The sequence below is a fragment of the Dermacentor andersoni genome, chromosome 2, assembly GCF_023375885.2.
Source record: "Dermacentor andersoni chromosome 2, qqDerAnde1_hic_scaffold, whole genome shotgun sequence".
Taxonomy (NCBI): Eukaryota; Metazoa; Arthropoda; class Arachnida; order Ixodida; family Ixodidae; genus Dermacentor; species Dermacentor andersoni.
Window position 1 is genome coordinate 6,430,754 of NC_092815.1, and position 21,948 is coordinate 6,452,701.

At 42.6% G+C, this 21,948-nt stretch overlaps 1 protein-coding gene and 1 long non-coding RNA gene across 6 annotated transcripts in view; one reads left to right on the top strand and one right to left on the bottom strand.

The window, feature by feature from the left end:
* mmd (disintegrin and metalloproteinase domain-containing protein mind-meld) overlaps window positions 1–21,948 on the bottom strand; it is a 206,371-nt gene that overhangs the window by 137,150 nt on the left and 47,273 nt on the right. For all 5 annotated transcript variants that reach the window (XM_055077571.2, XM_072286332.1, XM_072286331.1 and 2 more), the window contains 2 exons: window positions 21,557–21,616; window positions 6,562–6,633 (listed from right to left, as the gene is read on the bottom strand). In XM_055077571.2, coding sequence (XP_054933546.1) covers window positions 6,562–6,633; window positions 21,557–21,616 — 132 coding nt within the window. The remainder of the gene's footprint in view (window positions 1–6,561; window positions 6,634–21,556; window positions 21,617–21,948) is intronic.
* Window positions 2,823–5,208, top strand: LOC126543054 (uncharacterized). The gene is made up of 3 exons (XR_008615024.2): window positions 2,823–3,944; window positions 4,113–4,194; window positions 4,723–5,208. It is a non-coding gene; the product is annotated as an uncharacterized lncRNA (long non-coding RNA).

Below are 21,948 nucleotides of genomic sequence, written 5' to 3' on the forward strand. Positions count from 1 at the left end.
TGTCAATGTTCAGTAGAAGGTTTAGCACTCCTGCTTAAGTGATCTTAAGTGGAGTGATGCGTCTACAGGCACAGGGCTCCATGTATGGAAGACTCCCATCATCAATATTAAATACTGATTGGAAATAAGTGTTAAAAGAATTTGCAGTGTTTTGGTTGTCAGCACTTGAAGTTGTAGGGCTGTCATGCTTCTTAGGGGTAAGGCAATTCCAAAATGTCTTATGTGTGCTCTTCAAAAAATTTGGAAGAATGTTGGTGAAGGTTGGTGAAGTAGTTAGTTTTGGTGTCCTTAATTTTAGACTTTATATTGAAAATGGCTTCACTGAGGAGCCTATAGCTAGTTGTGTGCATGGGCTTCACTTTTAGTCTTTTTCATAGCCTATTTACTTTTTGTTGTGCTTGGGTAATTTCACATGTAATCCATGGATTAGTTGAGTGTAACTTTTTCACCTTATTTGGCACGTACTTCCGAGTGCAAAAAAATAAGATGTGTTTGAACTTGTGGTAGGTAAACATGCTGCCCAAGCATTCAGATAAATCACATATGCCTAAGGATGTGTGACATGTCAGTTCGAGTGGTTTATGATAGTGTTGTTTTCTAGCTGGACAACTTCAATGTTCAGACAAAATTAATGCCCACATGGCTCACAACTTTTCCGCTAACTCAAAGCTGCATGTCTAGTAATTTGCAGGATATATTGGCCTTGCTTTGAACTTTTGTCTAGTACCATTATAACTAAGGCTGTTCTTGTTGCTGCAATGAAGTTAGCACAAATTCGTTTTCCATATTTTTTACTTGTAACCACGCTCACAGAATGGCAGGTATCATCTTAAGCAACCGCAACTATCAAAGAGATATAAAAATGTGCAATGTGGTGGTTTCGTCGTGCGTCAGAGGGAACAGCTGCATTGGAGAAGAAAGGAACGGCTACGCAGCTGTGAGTGTGGTTTCCTACAATCCTGGTTACTTCCTGCTTTTGACGTAATTGAAGGTATTGCATTTTAGATGGGAGTTTACCTTAGCTGTACGCTCTTCTGTACTTTTATTCATTCAGTTTCTAATGCCTTTCCAAGGCCTTTTTTGGTCATAGAGTGCTATTCTTTTCATTGATGCATTGCTGATTGCAACTTTGAAAATCAGCAAGCAACCTAGACCTCCCGAATTTGCACTGATTGTGTCATACGTAATTTTCAGTTCTATCTAACATGGTCAAATAGAGGCTGAATTTTCTCTTAATTGCTGGATTGCAAGATGTCTGAAATTGAGCTACCATTGCCGTTTCGTGAAAAACTGGTAGTGCATATGCTCACTCACAGGTTTCATGATTAATCTCCTTAAGTATCTTGCTTCTTAAAGGGCCCCTGAAACGGTTCGGACAAATTTTGTAGACGCGTAGGGTACAGCTTAAGTAGAACATTCGCACCACAATTTAAGTGAAGCGTTACGTATTAATGGAGCTACAAGCGATTAGAAGTTACCCTCCTCCCCAGCCATGCTTTTCCTCCTCAACTCGTTCGCCGAGCGAGCGGGGCTAAGCTCCGCCTTCACTGGTCCTGCGTCACGATGCGACGTCACATCGTCCACTTCCGGTTGTTTTGAAGCCCGCCCCCGCCCGCGCGAAACCTCTCCGCTAGCCGCTTGGCTGTCGACCCCAAGCGAGAGCTATCGAAGCAGCGTGCGTTGCGAGCATTCTGTCGTAGCGCCGAACGTGTCTGGTATTCCGTTAGCCACAGGCAAGCTGGTCATATCGGCAAATGACTGGAGGCATAAACTCAAGCTGATGAAGGAACTTTGGCGCAGACGTACGTGAGCGGCCTGATCGGTCTGCACGGTCCAGACACTTGTTGGCGCAGCGCTTAACCAGCCAAACACAGCGCTAATATTGCTCTAACCAAGTGTAAAACATTTTAAACATTTATAAAAACAATGTGTTGATGATTACACTCCTGCGAAAAATACGCACCAGCAGCAAAAAAGAATACGCTTCGTTGCTGCTACTGTGTATGGTTGAGCTCTATGCCACTAGGTGGCTGCACCGTGCAGACCATTCACATTTGCCCTTCTGCTCATCTCGGCTCATCCCGTTACGGCACAGTGAAGCGGCCAGACCCTGTCCCCTTGCGCTTACGTTTGCCCTAATACGGGACTCGCGAAACGCTAGTGCGTTAGTAATCTTCCGGTGTAAAGTGACGGCCACAAACGCGCAAATCCTGGCGCCGATGGGATAGCGGCAGTCCGATGCGCAGCAGCCAGTTCGCTCGAACGCTGCCCTGCAGAGGGACACGATGTCGCAGCTTGACATATTGCCAGTCACTACGTTTGCAGTCCACAAGGCAACAAAGTCGAATCATAGTGCTCAGACCGCGGAGCTCTCGTCAAAATTGAGTACGTTGTAACACAAGCAGACGACACTTGATGTGTGCCGGAAGTGCTTAAGTGTACTGAAAAATTGTTCTTGTGCATTCTCTTTCTGCTACTTTCTCTTTATAAAAACAAATTAACTAACATTCCAACTATTACAAAGATCATTTGTTTACCATAAAGTTGGAAAAATTATCGATCACGCGCCCTGGTCAGCCAATCAGATAGCTCGCCCACGTGACGTCATATGGGTTATTTGCATCATATGGGTAGGGGCGGCTTAAAATTCCGCCGAGCAGTGCGCTGCGATCGACAGCGATGTGCATTTTTAAAACCTTATAATAAATTACACGCTTTACGCAGAGCACTTAGATGTGTCAATTAATGATCAGAAGGACCTACTCTAACGACTCAGTACGTTTGTAGAAAATCGCCAAAATCGTTTCAGGGTCCCTTTAACTGAATAACTACACAGGGTATTCATTTCTTCTTTTTTTTGTTCCAGAACAGAATTTTCAAATATTGCCCATGGCAGATAGTGTGTAGTCCTTGATCTGAGTTGCTTGAAGTAGTGGACTTGCCCAATAAATTGAAATGCATAACAAACTAATTAGCAAAGATACCAACTCTTAAACTTATTAGTTTATGGCACATACAGTCAAACCTCGATATATCGAACACGGATATATCGAATTATTGCGTATATCGAACACTTTCTTTATCACGTGGAAAATCGCATGCATTTTTAATTTTTTATTTCGAACGGGGCCGGATGTAAAATGGATATATCGAACTCCGCCGCCCCAGACCAAGTGCGCTCTGTTGACAGGAGGCGAGCTTTCCCGCAACACTCTCGAAGATAGCGGCGGCGCGATGGGCGTTCCGGACTTTCCGGACTAGGGTGCCTCGATGTCCTCCTCGCCCGGAGCGGCGGGCGAGGAGGACATCGAGGCACCCTATTCCGGACGGCTGCGTACGACAGCTGCCCACATCGGTTGCGCCGAGGGCGCCATTTGAACGTGGCGGCGTACACACGCGGCGGCTTGGAGCCAGCACGGCCGCCTCGATCAAGCGCGCACGGCGGGGCAAGCCGCCTCGATTACGCGCGCACGGCGGGGCTTGCCCCCGCCGTGCGCGCGTGATCGAGGCGGCCGTGGAGCCAGTTGGAGCGCTTTGTCGGTGCTGAGCCACACAGCATGTGCATTGAGGACTTCGTTGGCGGTGACGACAGCACCGGAACAGTGGCGGAGTTTGCTCGAGCCGCCCATCGCCGCAAGCCGCACCGCACGCGTGCGGTCGCGCGAAATATTGCACGTATCAAACACTTGTGCACAAATTTCGGTTTACGATGTGTAAGGTATACACTGTGCACACAGTGTAAACGGTAATTTGTGCACAAGTGCTGGATACGTGCAATTTTTCGCGCGACCGCAAGCGTGCGGTGCGGCGATGGGCGACTCGAGCGTAACCGTTTGGACTATGTTGAGGACGCCGTGGTCAAGCACGCGGTTGCCAATATGAAGTAGGCTACGCTGCTTCAGTACTTTCAGCAAACAAAATAAATACTTTGTTTGAAGCTTCATGTGAGTATCTATTGCGCCACGATTGGTTCATTGATTGATTTGTGCTAGTTTTTGACGCGTTTTCTACGTGATTTTATATATCGAATTCTGGCTATATCGAACTATTTTGCGATCACCGCGCTGTTCGATATATCGAGGTTCGACTGTATTGCAATTTTGAAATTGCAGCTGTCAAGTCTGCAAGGCATATCTACTAGGAGCAAATAGTGAGGATGGCACTGGTTTTGAGATATGCATCGTGAAGCTTAAGGTAAAATGCACTGTTTCATTTTCTTAAGAAAATGATGTTTTGTACACTGGAGCACAGAAGTAACAGGAGGCCGATGTATTCTGGAGTCAACCTGAAAATTCATTCCACATGGATACACCTTGTTACCTCACTGGCTTTAATTTGGAAATTGGAACACATGCTGTGATTTAATTAATTAAAAGTGTAAATAGTGAATTTTTCTTCATTAGTCAATTATGCATTTAGATTTTGAGCGCAAGTAACGTCCACCGCTTTCAGTAATCCAGCACAACTACTACAATTGTGCTAGCTGTCACAGATAACTTTTAAAAATTTTGTTTGGCTGAAGAAAAGATGTTATTTTTTGTACTTAAGAGATTGTTTTGTACATCATAAGAGTGTTCATAGACACGCTTGCCTACATTTCATGTTCAGAGCTACAAGTTCAAAGCTTTTGTTGTTCGATACGAATTTCCAACAGTGCCTGTTTAATGTACTTTGGTTTTGCTTCTTAAATGTCTTTTCAATATGTTTCATTCTTTCTCTTAGGGGCCCGATGACTGTTTGCAAAATTCATCCACTTAGGCAGCCTGATCACAAGTTGCAATAAAGCTGTGCAAGTTTTACAAAGTTGCTCCACTTATTTGCATGCAAAGGCCATTATGGGCCTAGAACAAGCATAACTAATAACATCCATTTTATGTCCAGAGCCTGGGATATAACCTCCATCCCGCATCCAAATAACATCTGAAAAAGACCCCGCCGGGACTTCCGTGGGACATCCTTTGGTGTTTCACAAGGGAGGTTTTCTGGATTAGCATATGACATTTTAGGAACATCCCTGGGATCTTCGCAACATCCAGGACAACCACTGAACGTCCTTAGTATGTCTGTGTGTCGTCTGGGATATCCACTTTTACATCCCGAGCCTGGGATATAACTTCCATCCTGCATCCAGATAACATCTGAAAAACACCTGGTCAAGACCTCTGTGGGACATCTTTCGGAGTTTCACATGAGAGGTTTTGTGGATTAGTTTGAGGTATTTTAGGAAAATCCCTACGATCTCCTCAAAATCCTTACAAGGACATCCATCAAACATCCTTAGGGTGTCTGTGTGTTGCCTGGGATTACTCAAAAGCTACAGGTAACCGGCCAAAATTGGCTGTACCTACTGTTGGCTCTGTGATCATGATGAAGCAATAATTGCCTTCACATCATTTTGCTTCAAACAATGCTTCACAGTGTTCAGCTTGTGCTCAAAAATTGCACCTTTGCTTTTTTAATTCTTTAGGAAATCAACTCGGATGGGTCCCAATGCTCTGGGTTCTGCAAGCACTTTCACTAAATATGTTTGATAGGCGGACATTTGCTAGAGTTAATTGCAGTCAATAAATTTGCCAGAGCCATTGCACTAAATGTTACGGTGAGATATAGATGCAGCGGGTGAATAATAAGACAGACAGACTGTAGAAAGGCATAGATATTAGAGCGGTTGGGCTCACTCATGTGAATGTCATGGCTATTCAACAAATCAACACGGCGTGGAGCTTTTAGGTAAGTCAAGGGGCAGAAGCATAACATTTGACCTGCATGAAGGTCACGCAGTTGTCATCGCTGTGTTAATCCTTTACCTCCCATAGGCAAGCCAGACACGACCACACATTTTTTTACCACATAGTAGTTTTTTCATCCACTTTCATTTACATTTATTGATCATTTCTTTAATTCAATTAAGAACTGCAGATAATTTCATCTATGCTGTTCTCAGTATCATTGTTTGTTGGTTTCTTATAATAAGACTAATAAAACTCGGGGCCCCTTGGTTTCCTTTATTCTAGCTTATATAATAGTGTTTTGAAACACCTATGTTATCTAAAATTTACTTTAACGTTTTAGCAACAATTTTAGTGATATTGCAGCAGTTTTGTGTAAATTTAACAGCCTTTTGTCTCGCTTTGACGACACACTTAAAAAAATTTCGCAACACTGAGACATATGGCACATTAACTTCTCAATAAGCAGTAAAACAAGTAGTAAGCCTAGAATCTTGACGATGTTTGGCGCGTTCAACAAACAGCAGTAATGCAAATGGCTAAGCTTGAGAGCTCATGCTTGCACAAGCACAGAGAGGACTGCACACAGCGCAACAGGAAGATGCCACTTGGCACAGCACCTTCTCACACACTTGTGATAATGGAAGGATGAGAAGATGTATGTATTCCTTTATCATTTTTTATCATGTCTTGCAGCAAAACCTCTGAACTAAAAAATAACTCGAAGAATTAAACTGTTTCTGCCAATACACACCTCGAAAACTGTTAAGGAGAACAAGGGAAGAAAAGTACTGTACGATTGCTTTGCTAAGAAATGCGGTAAAATACTCACCATGTCCACGCAGTTGATTATTTGTATAGCGTCGCTCATCACCTCCGAACGGGTGCTGTTACGGGCATCAAACTGCAAGCACAATCAACAGGCACTTGGCAAGGTTTTTCTTTTCGTGATCCTGTTTGAGAAGCCGTGGCACTTGCAACACAACCAGAGAAAGCAGCACACACGCAAAGCCCACACTTCAATGGGCAAGTTTTGAGCACTGTTCGTGGTGGCTGCACAGAGCAGCAGATGAAAGCAAAGTGTGTGGCCCGGGTAATCTCACTTTGGACATTCTGGCGTACCACAAGGAAGCGTACTTGGAGTTGTTACTGTCTTATGCATACATAAATAATTTGCAAAGCATTTCACGATATCTACGGGTATTCATTATATGCTATGCTGATGAAACCACTTTTTTGATCACAGGGAAGAAAGTGAAAAAGTAAATCAAGATGTGCTGCTGAAATTCCTAGACTAGACTAGACTGGCTAGAACAGCTTTTCTGTACATATTACAAAAACAAAAGAGATACTCTATTGACTGAAAAAAAAATTTTTTTTATGCTCCAAAAGTTATGCTTGGTGATGAATCAGCTGATGTAGCAGGTGCATTTAAGCTACTAGGTGTCCATCTTTACAGTACTACCATATTTCTACCTCAGCATTAAAGTCCTTACATTATAACACTGTCTTTCTTCCACAATTTAACATATGGCTACTTGACATGAGGAACAACCACAAATACTAATTTAAACATATTAATGCTTTTAATGCAGAAGAAAGTATTTAAAACCACAGCTGATGTTGAATATTCACAACATACAAAAGAGGTGTATGACTGCTACCAGATTACTAAAACGTATGTATATTGTCTAGCCCACTCATACTGTAATGCTATTAAAGACACCATTCTTCCTTTTCAAACATACAAAAAAAAAAATGTTTTACATGCAACACATGCTTTCCTGCAACAGATCTCACTTTTGTTAAATGAGAACAAAAATGTGCTTACCCTGTATGGTTAGCAAGAGTACTTAACTGACATGTTGGAATCAGTTCAGAATCAAGCAGCACATTTCATTACCCATGATTATAGCAGGCATTCAAGTGCAAGTCAAATCAAAAACGATATCTTACTCCAACCACTAAAATTCCGAGCAAGTGCCCCCACCCGTGCAAGTGCCCCCCCCCCCCCCTTTTCCGCTTTTGGGTTACATGAAATTCGTGTTCTTGTTCCCTAGTGAAATGGGGCAACCCACTCTGGGGGATCGGCCATGAATCGGGCAATGAACAAACTGTTATCAATTTTTTTTAATAAATTAAGGCAAAATGAAATAAGTATCTTGTAAATGGCATTTAAAGTGTCTACTGTTACAGATACGAATAATCAATTATCTAAGTATTACATAAAAAAGAATTATGCGAGCTTAATAAGTATTAAGAATTCTAGCATGCAATTCTTTTTGTCTCACGCAGAAAGATGCAGAGGGCTTCACAAACATTCCTGCGGCTGTAATCCCGTACAGCAGCCACAAAGGAAAGAATTACAGGAGAAGTCCTTTTAAAAATATTTTCCGTTGAATAATGAAATGGCGGCATGTCAAAAAGAAGTGTTGCAGAGATTCACTCTCATTGCATAAAGAGCACAAAGATGATATAGCCAGACCAGACTTGTGGAGGCGAAAGTTTAATGGGGGGACTTGGCACCGTAGTCTTGTAATCATTACTTGAATTTTTCGAGAGAAGCACCATTTGTTGTCCCAAGGAGAATTGAGATGCGGGAAATCAGATGCGGACAACAATGACTGCGCAAAGTTATTTGCAGTAGTATATTTTACTAATCGTGCCGCAGTGATTAAAGCTGAGGTAGGTAAAATGGGGATTATAGGACCATCGTGGGATGCTACTGCGAGTGCGTCTGCCCATTTGTTCAAGGATCTAGACCTTTGTGGCCTGGCACCCACATAGATGAACGAGACATAAGTGTCTTGGGAGAAGAGAATAGAAAGTTTTTAAAGAATCTGACAATTAGGATGTGGTTAGCGAAGCACAGACAGACAGGCAATCATTATGATTACAGCTGATGACAGAGATAATGGTAATTTGCATAAAGCCAAGACAATTGCCAATAATTCCACCTGAAAGATAAGCATGAAGTCAGGTAGCCGAATGGAAAAAGACCAATTTAGATGTGGTGATACAATGCCCACACCTTCTTTTTCTTCACAGATGGAAGCCAGTCTTTGTAACCGGTATAACAGTCTCTGTATCTAGGTGTGCAAGGTGGTCTTCCAAAATACTATTTAGTATTTAGTATATTATTTATCTAGGACAGAATTCGGTAATTTCGTTAGCTCTCTCTTTATTGATGAAATCCCAATATCACCTACTCTACTTGTTAATTCTTTAACTTCTCATATGCAAGATTTATATATGTTACGAGGATATTGGGTGTACAGACAGACTGTATTTACAATGTATATACAAGCAGAGTCAATGGGGTTGAGATGGCTGACTAGCAACAACATGCAGCAGCCAGCATCTCATGATCGTCTTCTTCCTCTCTCTTCTTTTATCCTTCCATAAGGACCATTTCATGGAGTTCAGTTCGAGGTCGGCTTTTCAGAAGATCGCAAGAATGGCAGCGAGCTGGGTAAGGTGGCTGCCGAACATGGGAGAAAAAACAATAACGTCAAGATAACAAAGACAGGTGGTCCATTTAAAGCCTCACAGATAAGAGTCCATCATACATTCAAATGTCGCAGGATCATTGCATAGGCCAAAGGGCATGATTCTGAACTGATATAAACCATCAGGTGTGATGATGGCCGTCTTCTTGCAGACCATTTCATCAACTGATATCTGCCAGCAGCTGGATCGAAGATCAATGGACGAGAAGTATTTAGCTCCATGCAAGCAATCCAAGGCGTCATCGATGCGTGGTAGTGGGTAGATATCTTTTCTGGTGATCTTGTTTAAATGGCGATAATCGGCGCAAAAACGCCAAGTACCATCTTTTTTTTTCACAAGGATGACAGGTGAAGCCCAAGGGCTGGCTGATGGTTCGATGCCCCCTTTGCGGAGCATTTTGTCCACCTCTGATTGGATGACTCTACGTTCAGCATGCGAAACACGATAGGGGCGCCGATGAATAGGATTTGTGTCTCCAGTGTTGATACGGTGGTGAACAACAGATGTTTGGCCTAAAGGCCTGTCGCCGAAATCAAATATTCCACAGCACGATTCGAGGAGGAGACGTATGTCCGTGGCCTGTGCAGAGGTGAGGTCAGGTGCAATCATCTTCACTAAGTCATCCGTTAGTGAACCAGGGCTGTGAGCTACAATTGGCGCTAAGAAACCACTCTCGGCATTCAGACTTTCAATGTCAAATTCAGAAGTATTAGAAACACTGGCTAAGAACATGCCAGCTGGAAGCACTTGAGGGCACAGGCTGAAATTCAGAAGCGGAAGAACGATGCCGTTATTAGTAATCGTCGCCAGCGTATGCAGAAGAGCAACGTTCCGGTTCAAAAGCACGTCGATGATGGGATGAAGGACATATTCACCGTCAGGAATCTGTGGCTGTGCGATCAATGCGACATAAGTAACTGCCTCAGGTGACAGACGCATATCTTGAAGCGAACACAAATGTGGTGGAGTGGTGCTCGGAGCATCAGCGACTTGAGGCAGTTCCAACTAAAGAATGCCGGTCGCGCAGTCGATGAGAGCAGAATGAGTGGATAAAAAGTCCAATCCAAGGATAACGTCGTGAGGGCAGTTGTCGATCACAGCAAAGAGAACAGAATTAGGGCGGCCGGCTGTACTTAAAAGCGCAGTACACATTCCAAGAACAACCAGCACACCGCCGTCGGCCACACGAAGCACTCGGGCAGCTGCTGAGGTGAGGACCTTCTTTAAACGTCTACGCAGGCTAGCACTCGTCACAGATGTATGTGGGCTCCAGTGTCGACGAGTGCTTGGACAGGTAAGCCGTCTATTTTAATGTCAACTACACTTCTCTTTGTGGGCACAGACACGGGATTTGCTGCAGTACTAGGCAATGCAGCCCCACCTCTGAGGGCTGCAATTCTTAGTTTTCCGAAAGGGTGCGGCCAAAAGCCACAGGGGACGAAAGGCAACGTGGCTGCAGCAAACGGGAAGATGGGTGACGTGTTTGTGGTGAACGAGACTGGTGTCCACGCGGCAATGGTGAGCGGCTGTACCACGTGTTCCTAGCAGAGTTGTCGGCGCTGTTAGACTCGGAATGTGGGTGAAACATTGTGTGTATTTCCATTAAGATGGCTCAGGTTTGTCGGCGTGCGAGGTGTTGAGGGCCACGAGTTGCGGCAGTATCGGGCGACATGACCAATGCGGCGACAGGTGAAACATATCGGCTGGTCGTCCACAGTTCTCCCCTCAGTCTGGTTGCAATAACACAGAGAGAAGTGTCGGGGTGGAGAAAAAATTGTAGAAGGGCATTCGTTGGCTCTGGGGTTGGAGACAGCATAGACAGAATGTAGGCAAATGTTTTCAAGTTCCTGGCGAACGATGGCTTGCATGAGGGGGACTGAAAAAGGGGTAGCATCAGGGCTACGCCAACAGAAAGCTGCGGGCACCATCACGTCCAGTTCACGTCGAACGATTCGCACTACGTCCTCTAATGACGACGCATGCTGCTGTGCGGGCTGACCTTCACATGTCAACGTTGCGGCAGTATTGGAAAGTCTGGCGAATGGTTGCAGGACGCATTGGCTTTTGGCCTGCTCGAATTGTCAGCACTCTTTGATGATAGCATCAAATGTAGGGCAGCTTTTGCACATGAACAAATTAAAGGAGTCATCAGCAATTCCCTTGAGCACATGCTCTACGTTCTCAGTTGCTGTCATGTTGTCATCAGCTTTACGACTAAGCACCAGTACGTCCTGGATGTACAAAACACAAGACTCCATGGGGGATTGGGCACGGGAGGCAAATTCCTGCTTTGTGACAATTTTATGGCTGGCTGATTTGCCAAACAACTCTGTTAACTTCTCTTTGCATTGGTCCCAGCTGGTCTGCTCCTCCTCATGATTTTCGAACCATAGCTTTGCCGTGTCTCTTAGGTAGAACAACAGGTTAGCTAGCATAAGCATAGGGTCCCATCTGTTGATTCCACTCACGGGTTCATACATAGCCACCCACTCTTCAACGTCGGCGCCATCAGTCCCGCTGAAAGTTCCGGGATCCTTGGGTTGCACAACCACAACCAAAGGGAACAGCGATGCAGCTGGCGATGGTGACCTTGGAGGCAGCAACAATGTTGATCCCGTGTGCTCACCGTCAGTCATCGTGAGGAAGGTCATGCGACGTGCACTGCAGAGCTCTGTTTCCAGCCGTGGTACCCCGCGCCTCCCACTAATATGTTAAGGGATGTTGGATGTATAGACAGACTGTATTTACAATATATACACAAGCAGAGTCAATGGGATTAAGATGGCTGACTAGCAACAACACGCAGCAGCCAGCGTCTTGCAATCTTCTGCTTCCTCGCTCTTCTTTTATCTTTCCGTAAGAATATCACTCCCGAAGGCATCGCAACAGCCATTCATCGCCTTCTTGCGAATTCTGCACTTGGGCCTGACGACATATGCCCTAAGCTACTTAAGAAAGCAAAGCCACAAGAAGTCACATGTTAAGTGCTGTGTTTCAACAATCTCTTGGCACAGGCTGTGCACCCGACGACTAGAAGGTAGCCCACGTAATCTCTATTTTTAAATTGGGTGACCGCGCTAACCTAACTAACTACAGGCCAATCTCGCTCACTAGTATTGGCAGCAAACTGCGTGAGCACAACATTTAATCTGCAGTCATGAAGTACTTGGAGGAAAATAATTTTTTTTTCTAACCAGCATAGTTTCCTGCACAGTCAATCTTGCGAAATGCAGTTATTTGAGTTAATTAGCGACATTCACATTGCTGTACATGTTATGTGCCAGATTGACGGCGTTTTTGTGGATTTTAGAAAAGCTTTTGACAAGGTCCCTCACGCTCGGCTCATAAGAAAGCTTACCAGTCTTAACTTAAACACTCACGTAATCAATCGGGTAACTGAGTTCCTAACTAACCGCTATCAAACCATTGTAGTTAACGAGAATAATTCCCCATTAGCAAACGTGAAATCAGGAGTGCCGCAGAGATCTGTGCTTGGACCGATTTTATTTCTAATTTACATTAATGATATCACTAATTTTATTACTTCCACCATAAGGTTATTCACGGATGACTGCGTGATATATAGAAAGGTCACTAACACCGAAGATGCTAATAACTTGCAGAACGACCTAAACAGGTTAGATAAATGGTGCAAGGACTGGCAAATGGAAGTCAACGTGAACAAAACAAAAGCTGTTTCTTTCACAACAAAATTGAGTCCAATAATGCATCACTACACACCAAATAACAAACCAGTTGAACATGCATCCAACCTTAAATACCTTGGTGCTCATTTTGCGTCTGATTTATCATGGAACTTACATACTGACACTATAATAGCAGCGCTTTTAAAACACTCGGATTCATTAGGTCTCACTTGCACTTCACCAACTCTGCTACTAAACTTTTAGCTCACAATACACTAGTCTGCCTTAAACTTGATTATGCTTCACAAATCTGGAGCCCTCACCAGGCATACCTCATAGTACTCAAATCTCTTCAGAACAAAAGTCCCCGTTTCATAACAAAGAATTACTCTCGGACACCTAGCATTACCGAAATAAAAATGTCCCTAAACTTTCCTTCTCTGCAATCGCGCGGACTAATCTCGCTTTTATCTCTCTTTCAGACAATGTATCACAACGGTTCCCATCTATATGTATTTACCAAACCTGCCCTCCAAATATTCACTCGACTAGACCATGAATTCAAGTTGGAACCTTTCTTCGCCAGAACAAACCTGTATTTATATTCACCTTTAGTCCTCACTGTTAATCATTGGAATCAACTACCAGAAGATATTGTCTGTATAACAAACCATCACTAATTCACTTGCAAATTAAAGATTCATCTTGGTGTCTGAATGTAATTGTCTCAGATTTGTTATGTGCTTATATTGTCTTGTTAAAAACACTGTATAACATGCACAAATTCATCCACTTGACTACTATTTTAGGATATGAATGCTCAGCCTTGTTAGCTTGTTCTGTTATCCTTTCCTGTTTAGTTTACAAGATTTGTCTTTATAGTAGTTGATGTTCAGTTCTACCTGTATACCATTTTTGTACTCGATTGGTGAATTGATTGAAGGTGTGTACACTACTCCCCCCCTATGCAATGCCCTCGTGCCTTTAGGGTACATGAATAAATAAATAAATATTCAGATATTGATAAGGTAAATGTTTAGCATTGTTTGGAAAAATATCATCAAATTCAATTTTAGCGACTGGAACATAGGAATTTAGTAGGACCACCTCACATAGGTGAACATTTAATGGGTCCAATAGTTTTTGTACGAGAACAACTGGAGGGCAATGTGAGCAATACCATTGATAGCCAAAATATGAGGCCAATTCATTAATGAAAACATATAGTGATCTCCTCTGTGGTGATGCACATAGCTTTAGAAAAGTTTTAACAGTTAGGATATGAAACCACTTGAGAAGAGAAGACAGCTGTGCTTCTTGATATAAGACATCATTAGCAACAAATTTAGGAAGCCCAAGAGATAAACGTAATGCCTCTTGTTCTAATAGAACCAGACGCCGAATTTTGTATGCAGGTCTGCCAGAAAACAAAACGCAGCTGAACTCTTTTTATAGGCGAACATACATGCAACAGATCATTATGAGGGCATGCTGACCCTGATCGATTGCTGCTAAGGCTATGCAGCATTCCTACTGCCCGTGCTCCCTTTAAGGTACTACATACACAGCCTCCAATTAAGCTTTTCGGAGCACATTACACATAAGTGTTTAAGTGAATTCACCTGCGGGTTACTTCCTTGTCGATAAAGAATTGACATTTGCACAGGAACGCTTTGAGGGAAAATTAGGATGGCACTTTTTCTGATATTAAGAGAGAGGTTAATGCCATCAAGCCACAATTCTAGGCGGCTCGTATAGGACTGTAGAGTTTGGTCACTCTGCAATGCCTAAAATCCTGATAACAGAGTCGGGCATTTTGAATTTGCTGCTACAGATAGACGTTAAAAAATCGCCTGGCCCTGATAATTTATCAAACACTTTCCTCAAGCGATACGTGGGTCAGTTATCCCCCTTCCTGTATAAAATTTTCAGTGCATCACTTGAAACAGCAGTGCTTCCCACGGACTGGTTGCGCGCAAAGGTCGTGCCAATTCATAAAGGTGGGAACAAGCAGCTTCTTGACACATACAGGCCAATATCCCTAACCAGCACATGTTGCAAACTAATGGAACATATAATAAATAAAGCTATCATAACTTGTCTGGAAGAAAATAACCTATTATACTTCAGACAACACGGCTTCGGCAAGGGCTTTCAACTGTAACTCAACTTTTAGAAATTATACACGACTTTGCTGTAACAATCGATTCAAGACTGCAAGCTGACGCAATTTTTGTCGATTTTTCGAAGGCATTCGACTGCGTTCCACACAGTTTACTAATCTTCAAGCTCAAATCAATTGGTATTAATCCCAAGACTGTTTCATGGATCGAAGCCTACCTCTCGAATCGGTCCCAGTTTGTTTGCGTAAAAAATACTGAATCGGACTATCTTGATGTTCTTTCTGGTGTGCCACAGGGATCGGTTCTGGGGCCAACTCTGTTTCTTTTATATATTAACGACTTGTATACATGTATGGAACCAGGGGTTACAATAAGGCTTTTTGCGGATGACTGCGTCATATACACAACTGTTAAAACAGCCGATGAACAGACAAAACTTAATAAGTCTCTACGAAACATCGTTGCCTGGTGCGAAAAATGGGGCATGCAAATTAACACACAGAAAACCAGGTGTATGACTGTAACACGTAAGAAAGAGCCCTTAAATTTCACATATAAACTAAGTAATACTTCGTTGGAACGAGTAGACTCAGTCAAATATCTAGGTGTCACAATAACAAGATCGCTGAAATGGGACGTACATATCAATAATGTTTGCGCACGCACATTCAAACAACTAGGATTTTTACGAAGAAAGCTAGCGACAGCCCCCCCCCTCGATGAAATTAACTGCTTATAAAACTCTGGTTAGGCCGATATTAGAATACGGCAGCATAGTATGGAACCCGCATCAAAAGTATTTAAACTTGGCATTAGAAAAGATCCAAAGCAGGGCGCTCCGATTCATATAAACAAAGTATTCAAGGTACGACAGCGTAACTGTGCTTCGCACACAAGCAGGCATACCGACACTTGCTGGTCGGAGGAGGTTGGCCTGTTTGAAGTTCCTTTACCTTCTTTACCATGACCTGATAAACTTAACAAAATCCGACTACTTGGTGCCCCCCGGACGTCACTCCAGTCGAACTAACCATGATAAATGTATCAGACCATTCTTTTCGCGTTGTGGCACACTAAAATACTCATTTTTTCCTTCAACAATACATCTGTGGAATTCCCTGCCAAGCGACATCGTTTGCTCACAATCTGTGCATTCATTCGTGTCGACACTCGAATTGCACTTTGAGTCATTATCGGAATGATGACCGCATTGTGGTCGTCTTGGCTAAGCGTTCCTGAAAAATTATCAATGACATATTGCCATGCTCCAACTTCTTTCACACGCCGGTGTCCATACGTTCTTTCGTACTTATCTGCGCTTGGTTCTTGCGCACGTTCGTCCATAGGATGGTATGATATTATACATTACACTTGATACTGTTCGTACATTACACGGCACACCCAAATGCATTTTTTCCTGTATTAACTGCTCCTTACACTTTACATGGCGTACGCACTGTATAGGTTGTTTTTGTTTCCTTGTATTTACTTATTGCTGACATGGCGCATCGATTGTACCCATTGCTTTTTTGTTTGAGTTTGCTGCAAACCCCCTGTATAACAAAGCGCTACGCCTGTACTCTTTGTATGTCCACTCCTGTATGAGCCTCTCAAGGCTTACAGTATTGATAAATAAAAACAAATAAAAAAAGCATGTAAGTCTATCGATACAGCAAAAAATGCTATGTCATCAGCATATAAGTACACATGCACATCCTGTTACAAAGGTACAGTACTCAGTAAAGCACTAAACAGCAATGGCGATATGACTGATCCTTGTGGTAGGCCTCTTGACTGTTGATACATTAATGAAGACAATCCGCATTGACAGCAGTAAAATTCCCAGCCATTTAAATATTCATAAACCCACGCAACAAAATAATTTGGTAGACCTTCATTCTGAAGCACGCTGTAGGCTTGTAGAATATGTAGGCTTACATGTTCTACACTGTCATTCGCCTTAGTGATAATCAAAGTGACTAAGGCTGCATATATTTTCTAACATCGAGCTGATTGAATACAACTATCTAGGTCGACATGGGCACACCAAATCGAGCACCCACGTCTGAAGCCAATTTGGCATCGGCTCAAGATCATGTTCTCTATCAGCCAATTATCTATACGGTCGTGTAAGATTCTTTTCATGAGTTTTACTAGGATAGATGTGAGAGATATTGGCCTAATGTTATCTTATACATAATGGGCACGTTGCTTTTTTAATAATGGGATTACTTTTGCAACTCTCCATTCCGGAGGAATCCATAAATTTTTAACAGAATGGTTTATCATGGTAAGTATCTTAACCTTATCCGACCTTCTTTCGCCCACAGCTTGAATTCGCCGCATCTATCTGGTCCCCCTACCACAATTATTTAATTAATATGCTTGAAACTGTTCAGAATAGAGCCGCCTGTTTCATTTCACGCAATTATGACAACCATAACAGCATAACGCAAATTAAGCTCAATCTTTCACTTGAACCCCTTTGTGCTCGTCGCGACATTGCCCTTTTATGCCTTTTTTACAAATATGCATACAGCAACAGACCATTCCCACTTCACTTTGATGCTCCTTCCATTACATCACGTCGGTTGCATAATCACTTAAGTTTCACGCAATTATATGGGTCAACACATCTGCTCTTCCTCGCGCCATACGTTTGTGGAATAGTCTTCCAGACAACATCGCATCCGAACCAGACCACGATAGTTTCCGTCAACTTCTGCACTCTTTCTTTTTGCAATAAAAGCTTGCCACTAGTTTTTCCAATTGTGTTTTACTTCCGGTGCCATGTTCTGTATACTACCCATGTATTTATTTATTTGTTATTTTGACAGCTTTAAGACCAAAGACATTCGTCATTTTTTGTACCACTGAGTGTGTTTTTTTTTTTTGTTTTGTATCCTACTTTGTACCCGACTGCATTTTTTATATTTTAATGTGCACGCAATTAGTTCCTGCGTTTTTATCATGCCCTACCATTGTGCGCCCTTGAAATTCTGGCAACTGTTCCTGCGCCTAGAATCCGCATATTTGGCAGTTTATCTTTGGTTGTAGTTTCCTTTCTTTTTACTGTTGTCATTGTGATTGGTATACTTTATAGTTCTTGTGTGCAGTTTTGCCTTATGTATAATGCCAGCCAATATTTTTTTTTTTCGTGTTATCCTTTTTCCCACCCAACCTTATATTTGCCGTCATACCACATTATAATCGATTCCTCTCCTTTTCTTTGTGCTAAGTTGCAAATTTGAGCCGTATGTTTGTACACTGACAAGTTACTTTGCCCTTTTTATTACCCTTACTCAATGCCCTGTCAAGGGGCCTGTAAGGTATGTTCAATAAATAAATAAATAAATAAATAAATAAGTAAATAAATATTGCTTACAGCAATAGCTTAATGTTTTCATTATTTCCGTAGTAATGCCATGAGGGCCTGGTGCTGAATTAGGCAGCTGGCTTAGTACATTTTTCAGCTACGAAACTGCAACTTCTTCGAAGTCTTCACCATGAGTAGGCAGTGTAAAAATTGCCGCCAACTACCGAGTAAGCGCACCCCCCCCCCTTTCACCGCTTCATGCATTTTCATCGGACCGCTTGGCTACAGTTTTCTCTGGTATTTTTTTTTACGAAATTGTATATTAAATTACGCAAAATGACGTAATTTAATGAGAAAAAGATTTATTGTTTAGCCAAACTTTTGTCGAGGCGACAGTTCACCATGGCCAGATATCTGCATAGCCATAGTCCTCGTCAGTCGCCGTTTTGGTCAAACGTACAAAGTGTCACATGTGAATTAAGTGCGAGACACGTGGTGCGATTTTGCCTGCGATTTGTCATATGATGCGTCGGAGTCCGACTTTCCGCATACGACGATTCGGGACATGTGGTACGAATGAGCAAGTGGCGTGTAGCTCCGCCCAGAACTGCCATGGATGCTCGGAATGACTTTGCAAATGAAGTAAAAAAGAAAAACGTGTTTACACATCTCTCTCGATTTTAAACAAGATTCTAACATAAACATGACTATGCGAGCAGAGTAGATGTGTTTTAGCAAGGCCACGTCCGCAGTGTCGGCTCCATTGACAGCCGCCAATGACTAGAAGCTTGCTGTGCCATCGAATCGGGACATGACCTTGGGACATGACCGCATGCAGCTTGTAACAAAACGCCTATGTTGGTCAGCGTGTCCACAATTATGTCGCACTTTGTGGGGATGCGCGACTCTCACGCGTCCTTCGATGAGTTGTTTTCCCGCATAGCTTCCGTCTCCTGTGATCCGGCTTCGACGCGTGGCCTGGTGCCTGCGGCGGTCGGTGTGGTTGAAGCGCAGTACGAGAGATGGCGCGAGTATTGCGCTGCTAACGCCGCCTCATGGCAGGGCTACTTGGGTGCGAAAAGAAGAAGGCGCTTCCTCTTTGGTTTGGGTTCGGCAGTGGCGCGGACGTACTGCGCGTGCGCCGATCCATGCTTCTGCGAGACCGTCTTGCGAGGCCTTGTTCGAATGCGCCGCCGTTCGCGTGGCTGTACGCGCGAACGACCAGGCGTTGGGATCCAGCATGGGAAGAACATATTTTCTCGTTATCCGGTTGCGGTGAGTCGGACTTCCTAGATTTGTCGCACGCCCATCGGCATGTTTTGTGGATAGCAACTCGGCTAGCAGGCATTGATCTATGAAAGGTGCAATAAATGCCCTTGTGATTGTTTGCACTACTGTGTTGTCGTTCCTTTGTCCCAAGAGCACGGATGAGAATCCCACATCTTAAACTGCAATACATTTGATTTTATCGATGCCGAAGGAAGCGAACGAGCCAGCCAGACAAGCCTGCGATCGCTGGGAGACGGTATAAGCCTAGCTCTCTGCCTGCTGGATTTGGGGCCGACACCCTTGAATTTTGGTCCGCAACCGAGCAAGCACTCTCCCTTCAAATTTTCTTGGACTATTCTTCCCCATAGGGCCTGCGATTGCTTGAAATGTTACAGTATGTCGCCGTATCGACTTTCTTTGTCTCTTTCGTAAGTGCATTTACTGCAGCACATCACACTTGCTGCCATTTCAATCTCTTATGCACATGTCATGTGGCCTTCATAATAATGTCAGTTTAATGCACATAGTCATCACTATGCAAGTGTTTATTTGCATTGCCTTTTGCCATACCAGGCTGAAATGGTCCTTCTAACATTGTATCGACATCTCACCATGAAACTTTTCATAGTACAGTGCAGACATTTTATATCTATGTGTGTATAATTTTGCTACAGCCATTCAATGTAGGTGCCTGCTTTTGTATTATTTTGTGCTCACCATTTGTGATTTCGCCTTTTTTTTCGTAACCTGCAGTGTTCACATTGATGGTCAAGTTATCTCATGCATAAAGATGACTTCTCTATATGCCTAGTTTCCTTTTTCTTTATTTCTATCTCTCTTCTTTTTACTGGTCAGCTGTTGTGTGTTACTTGCAATGTAACCTTCTTTACTCAAAGCCCTTTGGATGCATAGTTGGCAAATATATTCCTCATACTCTGCAAAACACTGTAAAAATGTGATAAGATGAAATTTCACAGCCTTTTCGTCAATAAACATAAAGGTTAATATAACCAAAGCTGTGACATGAGGCAGGGGGCTCGGCTGACCACTCTTTCAATAGATGTACCATGCTACTCTCTCCCCGACTGCTCGTTTTATTTATTATTTTATTTATTTATTTATTTAATTAATTAATACCTACTGCAGGCACGAAGTCCATGCAGGGTGAATAAAATACAATGTATTTAGTGAACTAGAGCTACTTTTACGAACTAGAGGCAATTAGACTGTTGAATAACTTTAGCTTGCATGGGCCGATCTTTAAAAGTATTTTCCTGTTGAACTCAAGACCGTACAAATAATCTTTGAAGCGAAATTATTTACACTCAAAATAATGTTGCAGGGCACCTTTAAAAGAGCCATTTCCCCACATTTCTTGAGAAAAATTATGGCATTTCTGAAATCCCTACAGATATTTATGAAGACATTCACATATACTGCCTTCACACATCGGGTGCGACTCTTAGTTTACGTTCACTGAATCGGCTACACACAGTTATATCAGCACATTTCTCAATTGTAGCCTAATTAATTGCATAAATATAATTTTTTGTATAATGAAGCCAGCTTGTTTAATGATAGTGAATTCAATTATACCTTACCTTATTACCTTAGTTACTATTTTGTAAAAATACAGAGAACAAGCTAATGGGTTTCTAAATGATAAATTCCTTGCAGACTACTTTCTTACAGATTAGCATTATTTTAGCACTATTCCAAGTCTCTTAATGCTAATGTAATATTAATCTGCTATCAATACAGGTCAAATGAAGTCATTGCACATCTTTTATCTTGGTAACTTCCTGGAAAATGTGGCCTCAATTTTGGTCCATCTTATTGCTCAATGCAGATCACATAAATGTTTTGGTAAATCTTTTACAGCAGTAGATATGCTTCCTTTTCCTTTTGACCACAAAGAAAGAAATGCAGACAAAACAGCTATGGATAGATAGACCTACTCACCATAGCTTGGTCAAGTACGAGGGCAAGCTCAATAAATTTGTACACTTCTCGTACGTCTCTCTGCAAAAATGGTGCAAAAGAGGGCAATTTGTTAACATGTTTCACATGAGGCACAATTACAGTAAGCATAATGTTTTGCACAGAAGTGAAATGGATGCAGTTTGGATGCATCATGTTACGTCCTGAATAAGTCTGAAGTGCACATCGTCTGTGGCAGCCCACAAAAAAATTGTGGCATCATTTGTCACTGCCAGAGCAAAGCTAGATGAAACATAGCAGACACTGTATTTTGGCATCACAGTGACAGCACCACTGTTCTGTTCCAGTAAATTCTACACTTTTTGTCTCGCACCACTGCAGACAAAACATACATAGTTTGGATTTAATCTGGT